The sequence below is a fragment of the Balaenoptera borealis genome, assembly GCF_965194805.1.
Source record: "Balaenoptera borealis genome assembly, chromosome: 19".
Lineage (NCBI taxonomy): Eukaryota > Metazoa > Chordata > Mammalia > Artiodactyla > Balaenopteridae > Balaenoptera > Balaenoptera borealis.
The window spans coordinates 697,620-713,050 of NC_138878.1; the positions used below are offsets into that span (position 1 = coordinate 697,620).

Consider the following 15,431-nt stretch of genomic DNA (forward strand, 5'->3'; position numbering starts at 1 on the left):
GAACTTCTACCGATCCTTCTCCAACTCTTCCAAAAAAAATGGAAGAGAAGGGAACACTACCAAAGACATACTATGAAACCACCATCACCCTGATACCAAAACCAGACAAAGACACCACCAAAAAAGAAAATTACAGGGCAATATCTCTGATGAATACAGATGCAAAAATTCTCAACAAAATATTAGCAAACCAAATCCAACAACACATAAAAAAAGATCATACACCAAGAACAAGTGGGATTCATCACAAGTTCACAAGGATGGTTCAGCATATGCAAATCAATGTGATACACCACATAAATAAAAGACAAAAACCACATGATCATCTCAATAGATGCAGAAAAAGCATTTGACAAAATTCAACCTCCATTCATGATTAAAACTCTCACTAAAGTGGGTAAAAAAGGAACATAACATAATAAAAGCTATTCATGACAAACCCACAGCCAATATATGATAACTTTCTTTTTTGGCTGCACCAGGCAGCATGTGGGATCTTAGTTCTCTGGCCAGGGATCCAGCCCATGCCCCCTGCCTTGGAAGCGCAGAGTCTTAACCACTGGACCGCCAGGGAAGTCCCACCCACAGCCAATGTAATACTCAATGGTGAAAAGCTGAAAGCCTTCCCGCTAAAATCTGGAACAAGACAAGGATGCCCACTCTCACCTCTTCTATTCAACAGAGTATTGGAAGTCCTGGCCACAAAAGAAACAGAAGATATTCAAATTGGAAAGGAAGAAGTAAAATTGTCACTATATGCAGATGATATGATACTATATATAGAAAAACCTTAAGACTCCACACAAAAACTACCAGAACTAATAAATGAATTCAGCAAGGTACCAGGATACAAGATTACATACAGAAATTGGTTGCATTTCTTTACATCAACAATAAAATATCAGAAAGGGAATGTAAAAAAAAAATACAGTTTAAAATCGCACCCCCAGGGACTTTCCCGGTGGTGCAGTGGTTAAGAATCCACCTGCCAATGCAGGGTACACAGGTTTGATCCCTGGCCTGGGAAGATCCCACATGCCGCAGAGCAACTAAGCCTGCGAGCCACAACTACTGAGCCCTCGTGCCACAACTACTGAAGCCCGTGCACCTAGAGCCCGTGCTCTGCAACAAGAGAAACCACTGCAATGAGAAGCACTTGCACCACAATGAAGAGTAGCCCCTGCTCGCCGCAACTAGAGAAAGCCCGCGTGTGGCAACAAAGACCCAATACAGCCAAAAATACATAAATAAAATAAATAAATTTATTTAAATAATAGCACCTCCAAAAATAAAATACTTAGGAATAAACCTGACCAAGAAGGTGAAAATCTTACATACTGAGAACTATGAAACATTAATAAAAGAAATTGAAGATGATTCAAAGAAATGGAAAGATATCCCATGCTCTTGGACTGGAAGAATTAATATTGTTAAAATGGCCATACTACCCAAAGCAATCTACAGATTTAATGTGATCCCTATCAAATTACCCATGTTTCACAGAACTAGAACAGGTAATCATAAAATTCATATGCAACCATAAAAGTCCCAGGATTGCCAAAGCAATCCTGAAGGAAAAGAACAAAGCAGGAGGTATAACCCTCCCAGACTTCAGACAATACTACAAAGCTACAGTAATCAAAACAGCATGGTATTGGCACAAAAACAGATATATGGGTCAAGGGAATAGAATAGAGAGCCCAGAAATAAACCTACACACCTACAGTCAATTAATCTTTGACAAAAGAGGCAAGAATATACAATGGGAAAAAGACAGGCTCGGTTTGCAGGGCAGAAGTTGAGACACAGATGTAGAGAACAAACGTATGGACACCAAGGGGGGAAAACCGCAGTGGGGTGGGGATGGTGGTGTGCTGAATTGGGCGATTGGGATTGACATGTATACACTGATGTGTACAAAATTGATGACTGATAAGAACATGCAGTACAAACAAACAAAAAAAACAACTAACACTAAACTTTCTTTGGGTTATTTGTATGGAAATATGTTAATATAAATGTTTAAGGAAAAAAAAAAAAAAAAGACAGGCTCTTCAGCAAGTGGTGTTGGGAAAGTTGGAGAGCTGCGTGTAAATCAATGAAGTTAGAACACACCCTCACACCATGCACAGAAATGAACTCAAAATGGCTTAAAGACTTCAACATAAGACCTAACACCACAAAGCTCCTAGAAGAGATCACAGGCAAAACATTCTCTGACATAAATTGTACCAATGTTTTCTTAGGTCAGTCTCCCAAGGCAACAGAAATAAAAACAAAAATAAACAAATGAGACCCAGTCAAACTTACAAGCTTTTGAACAGCAAAGGAAACCATAAATAAAACAAAAAGACAACCTACAGAATGTGTGAAAATATTTACAAATGATGTGACCGCCAAGGGCTTAATTTCCAAAAGATACAAACAGCTCATACAACTCAACAACAAAAAAACAAACAGCCCAATTGAAAAATGGGCAGAAGACCTAAATAGACATTTCTCCAAAGAAGAAATACAGATGGCCAATAGGCACGTGAAAAGATGCTCAACATTGCTAATGATTAGAGAAATGCAAATCAAAACTACGAGGTACCACCTCACACCAGTCAGAATGGCCATCATTAAAAAGTCTACAAATAATAAATGCTGGAGATGGTGTGGAGGAAAGTGAATCCTCCTACACTGTTGGTGGGAATGTAAGTTGGTGCAGCCACTGTGGAAAACAGTATGAAGGTTCCTCAGAAAACTAAAAATAGAATTACCATATGATCTAGCAATCCCACTCCTGGCCATATATCCAGAGAAAACTATAATTTGAAAAGATACATGCACCCCAACGTTCACTGCAGCACTAGTTACAATAGCCAAGACACAGAAACAACCAAAATGTCCACCAACAGATGAACAGAAGATGTGGTACATATATACAATGCAATATTACTCAGCTGTAAAAAAAAAAAGAACAAAATAATGCCATTTGCAGCAACATGGATGCAACTAAAGATTATCATACTAAGTGAAATAGATCAGAAAGAGAAAAACAAATACCATATGATATCACTTATATATGGAATCTAAAATATGACACAAACGAACCTATCTATGAAACAGAAACAGAATCACGGACACAGAGAACAGACTGGTGTTTGCCAAAGGGGAGGGGTTTGGGGGAGGGATGGAGTGGGAGGTTGGGGTGAGCAGATGTAAGCTTTTATATACAGAATGGATAAACAACATGTTCCTCATGTATAGCACAGAGAACTATACTCAATATCCTGTGATAAACCATAGTGCAAAAGAATATTAAAAAATGTGTGTGTGTATATATATATATATATATATATATATATATATATAAAACTGAATCACTTTGCTGTACAGCAGAAATTAACACAACACTGTAAGTCAACTATACTTCAATAAAAAATATATTGATAAACCAAAAAAAAAGAATGAAAGAGAAATTAAGACACTTCCAGATAAACAAAAGCTGGAATAGTTCACTGCCAGCAGACCTGCTCTACAGAAATGTTAAAGGAGTCCTTCACGGTGAAATGAAAGGATGCTAGACTGTGATTCAAAGCCATAAGTAAAATAAGGAACACCACTGTCTTAGTCAACTCGGATGCCACAACATTTTATCACAGGCTGAGGGGCTTAAACAACATTTACTCCTCTCAGTTCTGGAGGCTGGGAAGCCTGAGATCAAAGTGCTAGCAGATTGGTGAGGGTCCTCTTCCAGGCTTGCAAAAGGCCAATTTCTTGTTGTGTCCTCACATGGTGGAGCGAGAGAAAGAGATCTCTCTTGTGTCTCTTCTTATTAAGAGCACTAATCACATCCTGAGAGCTCTACCTCAATACCTAATCACCCCCAAAGGCTCCACCTCCAAATACCATCCCATTGCGGGTTGGGGCTTCAACACATGAATTTTGGGGGACACAATTCAGTCAACAGCAAATAGTAAACGTAAATTCATAGGTAAGCATAAAAGCCACTATTATTGAACTTTGGTTTGTAACTCCACTTTTTCTAATATTATTTAAGAGACAAATGCACACAATAATCATTATAAATCTTTGAACACAATATATAAAGATGTAATCTGTGAAAATAACAATCTAAAGGAGGGACAGAGGGGCTTCCCTGGTGGCGCAGTGGTTAAGAATCCGCCTGCCAATGCAGGGGACACGGGTTCAATCCCTGGCCCAGGAAGATCCCACATGCCGTGGAGCAACTAAGCCCGTGCGCCACAACTACTAAGCCTGCATTGTAGAGCCTGTGAGCCACAACTAGTAAAGCCTGCATGCCACAACTACTGAACCCCATGCACCTAGAGCCCGTGTTCTGCAACAAGAGAAGCCACGACAATGAGAAGCCCGGACACCACAACGAAGAGTAGCCCCCGCTCGCTGAAACTAGAGAAAGCCCACACACAGCAACAAAGACCCAACACAGCCAAAAAAAACCAAACAAACAAATTAATTAATTAATTTTAAAAATAATTTAAAAAATAAAGGAGGGACAGAGATATACAGGAGCAGGGTGTTTGTATATTATTGAAACTAACTGGTATTATTTATATAATACAAAAATGGTATTATTAAATGCCATTTAAATGGTATTATTTAAATAAGTTTAACCTAGGTTGTCATAAGATGTTAACTGTAATCCCCAAGGTAACCACAAACAAATAACTAAAAAACATATGGAAAAAGAAAATGGAATCAAGATGGTATGCTTAAAAAAATTAAGTAAATACAAAAGCAGACAGTAATGGAAGAACTAAGGAACAACAAAAACAAAAAATCACACACACAGAGGACATACATAAAACAATAAATGTAGAAGTAAATCCAAAAGAGAGCTGGGGTGGCTATACTAATATCAGACAAAATAGAATGTAACTTAAAAATTGTTACAAGAATCAATGAAAGACATTATATATTGATTTGTTACAAGAATCAATGGAAGACATTATATATTGATTTTTTAAGATTATATATATACCTCCATCAAGGAGATATAAAAATTATAAACATATACACACATATACACACCAAATTACATACACCAAAACGTATGATCTAAAAACCGACAGAATTGAAGGGAGAAATAGATAGTTCTACAACAACAGTTGGAAACATCAATTCCCCACTTTCATAATGGATGGAACAACGGGACAGAAATTCAGTATGGAAATGGAGGACTTGAACACTATAAACTAGTTAGATCTAACAGACATACACAGAACATTTCACCCAACAACAGCAGAATAAACATTCTTCTCATGTGTACATGGAACATTCTCAAGAATAGATAACTCACTAGGCCATGAAACAAGTCCCAGTAAATTTGAAAAGACTGAAATAACACAAATGATCTTCTCTGACCACATTGGAATGAAGCTAGAAATCAGTAACAGAAAGGAAAGTGGAAAATTCCAAACACGTGGAAATTAAAGAACACACTCTTAAATAACCAATGAGTCAAAGAAGAAATCGCAAAGGAAATTTTGGAAATTCTTGGAGACTACAGAAAATGAAAAACTTATAGGATGCAGTGAATACAGTACTCCAAGGGAAACTTATAGACGTAAATGCCTGCTACACAAAAAACAATGAAATCAATAACCCAACTTCACACCTTAAGGAACAAGAAAAAGAAGAGAAAACTAAACCCAAAGCCACTAGAAGTGAGGCTTTGGGTTTAGTTTAAAGGATAAAGATTGGAGTGGAGATACATGAAATAATCAACAGAATCAGCAAAACAAGCTGGTTCTTTGAAAAGATCAATAAAGTGGACAATTCTTTATGTAGGCTAAGAAAAAAGAGAAGACTCAAATTACTATCATCAGTAGTGAACAAGGGGACATTACTATGGGTTTTGCAGAAATAAGAAGAGGTTATACAACAACGGCAGTATATTAGAAAACCTATATGAAGTGGACAGATACCTAGAAACACACAAATTACCCAAACTGACCCAAGAAGAAATAAGAATAGATCTGTAAGAAATAAAGAGATTGAGTCAGTAATCAAAAACATCCCAAGAAAGAAAGCCCAGGAACAGATGGCTTCACAGGTGAATTCCACCAAACATTAAGGAATTAACACTAATCCACTCCAAACTCTTGCAAAAAGCAGAAGAGAAAGGAACACCTCTGAAGTTATTGGACATGCCCTAAGTTATGAGGATAGCATAATCCTGATTCCAAAGTCAGACAAAGACACCAAAGAAAAAAACTATAGACCAGTATTTTATGAATACAGATGCAAATATTCTCAAGAAAATACTAGCAAATATCACTCATATGTGGAATCTGATTTTTAAAAATGATACAAATGAACTTATTTACAAAACAGAAATGAACTTACAGATATCGGAAACAAATTTATGGTTGCCAAAGGGGAAACGGGGCGGGGGGATAAATCAGGAGCTTAGGATTAACATACACACACTACTATATATTAAATAACCAACAAGAACGTACTGTATAGCACAGGGACCACTACTCAATATTCTGTGATAATCTCTATGAGAAAAGAATTTGAAAAAGAGTGGATATATGTATAGGTATAACTGAAACACTTTGCTGTACACCCGAAACTAACACAACATTGTAAATCAGCTATAAATCAATAAAATATTTTTCAAAAAAGAAAGGAAATACTAGCAAGCTGAATCCAGCAGCACATTAAAATGATTACACACCATGATCATGCAGGATTTATCTGAGGAATTAGAAGGGTGGTTCCACACACAAAAATCAATCAATGTAATACACCACATGAATAGAAGGAAGGGAAAAAAATACCAAATGATCATCTCAATTAATGCAGAAAAAGCATTCGATAAAATTCAGCATCATTTCATGATAAAACGTTTTAAAACCAGGAATAGGGACTTCCCTGGTGGTCCAGCGGTAAAGAATCCGCCTTCCAATGCAGGGGACGCAGGTTCGATCCCTAGTCAGGGAACTAATATACCACATGCTGTGGGGAAACTAAGCCCGTGCACCACAACTACTGAGCTCGAGCGCCTCAACTAGAGAGCCTGCCTGCCGCAAACTATAGAGCCCACGCACCCTGGTGCCCAGGCGCCACAACTAGAGGAGACAAAATCCGCACAGCACAACTAGAGAGAAGCCCGCACACTACAACGAAGAGCCCACGCGCCACAACGAAAGATCCTGTAAGCCTCAACGAAGATCCCACGTGCCGCAACTAAAAACAGACGCAACCAAAAATTAATAAAATAAATAATAAATCTTAAAAGAAAAACAAGGAATAGAAGGAGTATACCTCAGCAGGCCCCAAGCTAGTATCCCAAATACCCAAAGCTCATATAATAATCAGTGATGAAAGACTGAAAATTCTTCCTCTAAAATCTGGAACAAGACAAGGAGGTCCATTTTCACCACTTCTATTCAATATTATAGTAAAAGTTCTAGTCAGAGAAAGAAATAAAAGGCATTCAAATTAGACAGGAAGAAGTAAAACTATCTCTATTTGCAGATGACTTGATGTCGTATGTAGAAAGTCCTAATAAAGAAGTTCAGCAAAATTGTAGGATACCAGATCAGTATTTTTTTAATGACTTGTACTTCTATACACTAGCAATGAACAATCTGAAAAGGAAATTTATAAGATAACCTCACTTACAATAGCATCAAAAATAATAAAATACTTAGGAATAAATTCAATCAAGTCCAAGATCTGTATACCCCAAACCACAAAACCCTTCTGAAAGACATTAAAGATGACTTAAATAAATGGAAAGACATCTTGTGAAACTTAATACTGTTAAGATGGCAATATTCCCCAAGCATTCTACAGATTCAACACAATCCCTACTAAAATCCCAACATTCTTTTCTGCAGAAATAGAAAAAGTGATCCTAAAATTCATATAGAGTTGCTAGTGAAAAACAGTCAAAGAGTCGAAACAATCTTAAAAAAGAACAGAGTTGGAGGACCCACACCTCTCAATTTCAAAACATACTACAAAGCTCCAGTTTTCAAGACATTATGCTTCTGGCATGAGGTCAGACATAGGGATCACTGGAATAAAATTGAGAGTCCAGATATTAACCGTACAACTGGTTTCATCAAGGGTGCCAACACAATTCAATGGGGAAAGAATAGGCCTTTCAACAAATGGTGCTGGGAAATCTGGATATCCACATGCAAAACAATGAAGTTGAACCCTTATCACATCCATATAAAAATTAACTCAGGGCTTCCCTGGTGGCACAGTGGTTGAGAGTCTGCCTGCTAATGCAGGGGACACGGGTTCCAGCCCTGGTCTGGGAGGATCCCACATGCTGCGGAGCAACTAGGCCCGTGAGCCACAACTACTGAGCCTGCGCATCTGGAGCCTGTGCTCCGCAACGAGAGAGGCCGCGACAGTGAGAGGCCCGCGCACCGCGATGAAGAGTGGCCCCCGCTTGCCGCAACTAGAGAAAGCCCTAGCACAGAAACGAAGATCCAACATAGCAATCAATCAATCAATTAATCAATCAATAAATAAATCTTTAAAAGTAAAATAAAAAAAAGAAATCACACTCTAATTTAAAAAAAAAATTAACTCAAATTGGATCAAAGCCTTAAATCTAAGAGCTGAAACTATAAAACGATTAGAAGGAAACATAGGTGTAAACCTTCATGATCTTGAATTTGGTAATGGTTTCTTACATGTGACACTACAAGCATGAGCATAAAGAAAAATTAATTGAAACTCATCAGCATTAAAAACTTTTGTGCATCAAAGGACACAATCAAGAAAGTGAAAAGACAACCTACAGGATGGGAGAAAAAATTTGCACATCATATATCTAATGATGTCTAGTATCCAGAATACGTAAAGAATTCTTACAACTGAACAACAAAAAGGCATGCAACCCAAGTAAAAAATGGGCAAAGGATTTGAACAGTGATTTCTCCAAAGACAAACACACATCCAACAAGCACATGAAAAAATGTCCAACATCACTAGCCATTAGGAAAATGCAAATCAAAACCTGAGTAAGCTTTCACCGTTAGGGCCCGGGTTCGATCCCTGTTAGGGGAACTGCAATCCCACAAGCCTTTCTGCGTGGCAAAAAACAAAAAAACAAACACACACCTCAGTGAGATATTGCACACCAACCAGGATGGGGCTAGTTCTGGGTTTTTTTGGTTTTTGTTTTTTTTAAGAGAAAACAGGTGTTGGCGAGGAGGCGGAGAAACTGGAACCCTCATATATTGCTAATGGGAATGCAAAATAGGCAACCACTGTGGAAAATGGCTTGGTGAGTCCTCAAAAAATTAAACACAGACTCACCACATGACCCAGCAATTCCACTCCTAGGTATACACCCAAAGGAACTGAAAATAGGGAGTCAAACACTTGTACACAAGTGTTCACAGCAACACTAGTCACAATAGGCAAGTAGTGGAAGCAACCTAAATGCCCATCAGCAGATGAATGGATAAGCAAAATGTGACATATCTATATAATGGAACATTATTCAGCCATAAAAGAGAATTTAGTCCTGACACCTACTACAATGTGGGTGAACCCTGAAAACATTATTCTAAGTGAAAGAAGCCAGATCCCAAAGGCCACGTGTTGTATGGCTGGCGGTTGCCAGGTGGCTGAAGAAGGAGGACTAGGGAGTGATTACTTAATCATTACTTAATGGGTACCAGGTTTTCTCCCGTGGTGATGATAATATGCTGGAACTTGATAAAGGTGGTGGTAGTACCTTAAATGGTTAGTTTCATGTTATGTGAATTTTTCTTCAATTAAAAAAAAATTAAGCATAATCTATAGGACCTATTTTAACTTTCCTCCCTGCGAAAAAGAAAAGTGAAAAACAAACGCGACTTACCTTGTTCCTGGGATGGAAGACCCTCCAGGGTGACGGTGTCGGCTAAGCCGAAGTGCAGCGTATTCCGAGCCAAGCTCACAGGAGGACCAGCGCGGGATGAAGTAACTTGGAAGCTCGTTTTGCCGAATAACCCTACGATAACCCTCAAACTTCTGAGGACGCGCAGCACCGAGTGGGGCCTCTCCTTTCCGGACACCACGCTCCGCCGGGGCTGCAGACCGGTGGCCACGCAGGACGGTCCCCGGAGGACGACGGGAGCTGGACGGGTTAGGGTTCGAGCTGGACGGTCCGAGCTGGACGGCCGGGGGCGCTCCCTCCCTGGCTGCAGCGCCGCGGCCGGCCGCCGGGGAGCAGTGGTGGCCCGCGCTCCGCAGGCCTGGCCCGAGGCCGGCACAGGGTCCTGCAAGTATCCGGCCGCGAACCCCTCACGTTCCCCGACCTCTCCAGGCCCCGAGCCGCCTGAGGGAGCGTCAGCCCGGGGTCCGCGGGGGCGACCGGGGCGCTGCCTCCCGACCTCCTTCCCGCTCCGACGCCGCGCGGACCTCGCGCGCTCCAAAGCGCCCCGGCGGCCGCGCCCCCAGGCCACGCTCCGTGCTAGGACGCCTCGCTGACCACGCCCCCGCGTCCACGGCCAGGCCCCTCACCTGCCCGGCCCTCGATGGCCCCGCCCCCCGCCCGCTCCAGGCCACACCCCATCCGCCCCGCTCCTCGGCCCAGGCCCCGCCCAGCGGCCTGCTTTGCCCTCCAGGGCTCCGCCCCGCCGACACCGCCCCTCTCCGGCCCCGCCTCTCTCCGGGCCCCGCCCAGGCCCCCGCTCCGCCGGCCTCCAGAGCGCAGACACCGCCCCTATGGGGCCTCGCCCTCTCAGGCCCCGCCCCGCTGGTACCATCCCTCTCAGCCCCCGCCCCGCCAGCAACCAGAGTGCAGAGCCCTGGGATGGAGCTGGGGGCGCGGGTGCTGCGCGCGGCGGGCGGCTTCGGCCGGTCCCGGTGCCTGCTGGCCGCCGCCTCGTGGCTGCCGTGCGTGGCGCTGGGGTTGGCGCTGGGCTCGGAGCTGCTGCTCACCGCGCTGCCCGCGAAGCGCTGCGGGCCGGACCCCGCGCTCGCCCCCGGCCCCTGCCTGCCGCTGAGCTACCCCCAGCCCGCGCCCCGCGTCCGCCCCAACGGCACGCGGTCCTGCACGCGCAACTGGCACTACGCGCTGCCCGGTCACCCAGGTCTTCTGCACCTGCTCCTCCGTCCCCCGCCTCGTCCTCTGCTTCCCTGCTCTTTCTCCCCCTCCCTCCGTCCCCCTGCCCTCAGCGCCCTTCCTCTGTTCCCCCTCCTCCGGTGCCGCCTCGCTCTTCGGCCCTTGATCGACCGGGTCTGTGGTACTGGGGCTTTCGATTGCGGGGGGGTCAGCCCCCTCCTGTCTGACGGTGCAGCAGGTGTCTAAGTAGGCAGGGTGCCGGGCCTAAAGGCAGAGTGTGAGGCTGGGGGCTGCCAAGGTGGGCAGGCAGTCCGGGAGGGAGGCGGTAGTAAGCTGAAGGTTTGAGCAGGTAGGTCCCCAGCGGTCAGCAGGGCCTGGAGTTCCCTTCGGTGCCATTAACATTCTAGCAATCTGTGACTTTGGGCTATGCAGGTGTCCAGACTGGGCTCCCAAGACTTTGAATCAAGAGAGTGATTGGGTCAGTTCCGTTTTTGAAGAGCAGACCTCCCACCTGTAAGGTGTGTGCAGGCTGGCCTAGGGGCAGGGACAGCAAGGGCGCATCCCAGGGCTCCAGGAGCAAAGCGGGTAACGGGGCCTCCGTCCCCACCCTCTGGCCAGGCCAGCCCACCCTGCCTTCCTCTTGGCAGCCTCTGCCCCGCAGCCCCACCCCCTGCCCCTGGGAGAAGGGGCCCCGGGTGGAAACTTGGACAGGGTTGCCACATCCCTGCCAGGCCCATCTGGGGCCCTGAACCGGCTGGGCTTCCTCCTTCTGGCCACCTGTTCGGTGTAGTGATGGATCCTCGCCCACCAGCTTTCACAAGTAGTCGGATTTTAAAATAAAAACTCTGACGTAGTGTGACCCAAAAGAGTGTGTTAAGCTTGAGGAGAAGACACAGAGTAGGCTGGGAGGTGCAAAGCTGAGGTCAAGGGCCCTTGGCCAGGAAAAGCCGGTGAGCATGGCCCTACAGCCTGTTCCGGGAGTGGCTCTTGAAGTGCACAGGCGAGGGGAGGGGCGGGAGAGGCCCTGGGGCCAGCCTGGCAGCAGAGTGATGGCTGGAGAAAGGCGGGTGCAACCCCGTCCAGAGCAAAGGAGAAACCAGACTTGGGGCTCCATGCAGGTGTCCTGGGGACTCCAGGCCTTTACCCACTGGGGGCACAGACCAGGAATTGTCTAGGTCCACGTGAAGACCACCAGGGTCAGGAGGCCACACTGTGTGACCCTGAGCAAGTCCCTTGCCTCTCTCTGCCTGTTTCCCCTTGTCTCCAGGGAGGAATCGGAACAGGATACCTAGGGTCCCTTCCAGCGTGACATTCTGGGAACTCCAGCGGGGGTAGGGGTCCTGGCTAGCTGACAGGTGACTGGTGTCCCCTACAGTGGAACCTCGTGTGTGAGGACGGCTGGAAGGTGCCACTGGAGCAGGTGGACCACCTCCTGGGCTGGTTGCTGGGCTGTGTCCTCCTGGGCCCAGGCTGTGACGGGTGAGGCACTGCCCCTTCCCTTCTGCCCTGGCAGCCCTCCCCTGAGCCCTCCTGACCCAAATCCACGTGTGTCCCCCGCTGCCCACTAGGTTTGGCTGCCAGGCTGTGTTTGTGGGCTCTCTGGTGCTGGCCACGGGCCTGGGGGCCAGCAAGGCCCTGGCCACTGGCTTTCCTGCCCTGCTGGTTTTGCGGCTGCTTCGTGGGGGGGCCTTAGCAGGGGCCTCCCTCGCCCTCCATGTGGCTCGTGAGTACCGTGGGGGGCTCTGGGGGGCGCCCACTCAGGCTAGGCCTCTGACCCGCCGGAGGGTGCCTTTCTGGCGCTCCAGTTGAGGGCCCTTCCCCAGAAGGTGGGCGGGGAACCGTGTGCTCTGCGGGCTCTGCTTTCTGTGCGCAGGCCCGGGTGCCAGAGCGAGCAGCGCGTTGGCCTCAGATGTCCAGGCCCTGGGCAGGCCAGCGACTGATCCCCACAGCCCTGGACAGAGCAGCCCTCCCGAGAGGCCTGGGCCTCAGGCCGTCTGTGTCTGCCCAGGCCTGGAGCTGTGTGACGCCCCGCACCGCCTGGCGTTCTCCACGGGGGCCGGCCTCTTCTCTGTGGCGGGCATGCTGCCGCGGCCCGGCCTGGCCCTGCTCCTGGAGGGCTGGCGCCTTCCGCAGGGGCTGAGCGCCCTGGCAACGGGACTCCTGCTGTTCTTTTGAGGGTAAGTGAGAGGGGTTCACATCCACTGTGGAGGCCACGTGTGTTGCTTCCCTCTGACCTCCATGCAGCACCAGGAAGATGGGCAGGGGACAGGGACACAGGGACACACAGAGCCATGCGCTGTGCTTCGCCCCTGGGTCCTTCTCTACCGGGAGGTCCCTTGGCATCCTCCCCCAAACCCCGCAGGTTTCCAGCCCTGTTCCCCGAGTCTCCCTGCTGGCTGCTGACCACAGGGCAGCTGGCCCGAGCCAGGAAGATCTTGTGGCGCTCTGTGGAAGCCAGCGGTGTGGACCCCAAGGACAGCTCGGAGAAGGAGAGCTCCCTGGCTACGGGTAATGGACCAGCCAGGGAGAAGGGAGACCTGGGTGCTGGAGGAGGGAGGAGAGGTGTCACCCCCTCATTCATGCCCCATTATGTCCCCGGGGCCCCAGAGCTGGACGTGCTGTGTGCAGGGAGCCCCCAGCCCCGGCACCGCTCGGCCCCGGAACTCCGGCATACCCGCGTCGTCTGGTGACACGGACTCATCCTGGGCTTCAGTTCGTGAGGAAGGGAGGGTGTGGGTGGGCGAAGGGGAGGGAGGGATCTTTGCCGTCCCCCTGGGGTGAGAGTCCCCGGCTCTGGCTGGGCCTGCAGCTTTGCCGTGCCTCCCAGGCTGATCGGCGGGAGTATCAGCGCCAGCTTCCTGCGCAACCTGGCCACGCGTGACCCCGCCTTCTATTGGCCCTACTTCCTGGAGGCCAGCCTGGAGGCAGCGGCCACCGTCTTGCTGCTCCTGACAGCAGACCTCTGGGGGCGCCGCCCAGACCTGCTGCTGGGCACCTTGATCCTGGCCTGGCATCCCTGCTGCTCCTTGCAGGGGCCCAGTGTGAGTGCGGGGGCCCTGCAGGCTGGCAGAGTTGTCACGTGTGGCTGGGGGTTTGCCCAGTGGTGGTGGGGATCCCGGAGAGGCAGGCACAGGGCACGAGGCATTCGGATGAGGCTGCAGTTCTTCTCTCCCCACCCACCTCCCCAGTGTGCAGCCGGGGAAACTGAGGCCCAAAGAGGTGAGGGCCAAAAAGACTCTACGTGAAGGGGCTTAACATAAGGGCTCGGTTTGGACGGGGGGCAGCCTGCAACCACTGACCCCAAGTGCAGGAGCAGAGGTGGAAGGCTGGGGAGGCCCGGGTCCCTGAGACGCTGGGGAGGGGAGGGAGGGAGTGTGGGCCGCGTGGGCGCCCTCTCCTCCTCCCCAGGCCTGCCTGGCTGGACGGTGCTGTGCGCCTCTGTCCTGGGGCTCCTGGCCTCCCAGGCGGTGTCCGCCCTCAGCAGCCTCTTTTCAGCCGAGCTCTCCCCCACCGTGAGCAGGATGCAGGGCCCCGCCTGTGCACCCCGCGCTCCCCACACTCCCCAGGTCCGTGCCCTCGGGACCAGAGTTCGGGCGTCTCTTCCTGGGTGGCGAGGGGGACAATGGCCACAGAAGTGTCTGCATATCAGCTCAGGAGTGGAGGAGGGGGTGGTCGGAAGTGAGAGCCCCCAGAGAGGATCAGATTCCAGGGGGAAAATCCACTTTCAGTTTTCTAATGGAAAGGACAACGCTTGATCCAGGGCACCTACCCCCCCAGATTTTGCAGGTGTTTTCCTGGGGCCCGCTAAGGGCCATCCAGCCCAGGAGCGCCGGGTGCCCCGCTGGGCCATGTCCCACCGCCCCCACTTGCAGGGGTGCCAGGCTGGGCCTGGTGCTGGGAGCTGGGTTCCTGGGCCAGGCGGCCGCCCTGCTCACCGACACGCATGGCCGGCACGGCTTCTTCCTGCAACACGTGGCCTTCACGTTCTCTGCCGTCCTCGCCCTGCCGTGCGTCCTGCTGCTGTCCGAGAGACGCGGCCGCGCGCTGCCCCAGTCGCTGCAGGACGCCGACCGCCTGCGCCGCTCCCCGCGCCTCTGGGGCCGCCCCCGCCAGGCCCACCTGCCCCTGCTGCCAGCCTCCCTCCCCAGGGCCGGGACACAGCTGGTCCAGGAGGGGTGACCAGGCTGCAGAGACACGCCACCCGCCAGTACAGGCAGATGGGTCTCGGGAAGGAACGGGAGGGCGGTGGGAAGAGGGCCTCTCTGCCGGGGGCCCTGGTTCCCCCTCCACGTGGGGAGCATAAAGGCGTCCATGGAACTTGGCCCCCTCGCTGGTTCTTCCCTCAGGCCGCACTCTTGGCTGAAGGGGGCTT

General features: G+C 48.7%; 2 protein-coding genes across 2 annotated transcripts in view; one reads left to right on the top strand and one right to left on the bottom strand.

The window, feature by feature from the left end:
• The window catches only part of LOC309617691 (uncharacterized protein), a gene marked incomplete at its 5' end in the record, with an annotated part of 45,578 nt that extends 35,011 nt beyond the window's left edge, over nt 1–10,567 (bottom strand). Inside the window, 2 exons of the mRNA XM_082370207.1 lie at nt 9,872–10,465; nt 10,516–10,567. Of these exons, the coding sequence (XP_082226333.1) occupies nt 9,872–10,465; nt 10,516–10,567 (646 nt within the window). The remainder of the gene's footprint in view (nt 1–9,871; nt 10,466–10,515) is intronic.
• A 240-nt stretch (nt 10,568–10,807) lies between these two features.
• On the top strand, nt 10,808–15,376 carry SLC22A31 (solute carrier family 22 member 31; the record flags this gene model as incomplete). The annotated part of the gene is given in 13 exon segments (XM_082370208.1): nt 10,808–11,288; nt 11,707–11,843; nt 12,408–12,538; nt 12,628–12,782; nt 13,068–13,231; nt 13,235–13,236; nt 13,422–13,567; nt 13,667–13,746; nt 13,750–13,775; nt 13,887–14,059; nt 14,062–14,100; nt 14,468–14,802; nt 14,804–15,376. Coding segments are annotated over 13 exon segments (2,304 nt in total). The 3' UTR covers nt 15,239–15,376.
• Nucleotides 15,377–15,431: the final 55 nt, after the last annotated feature.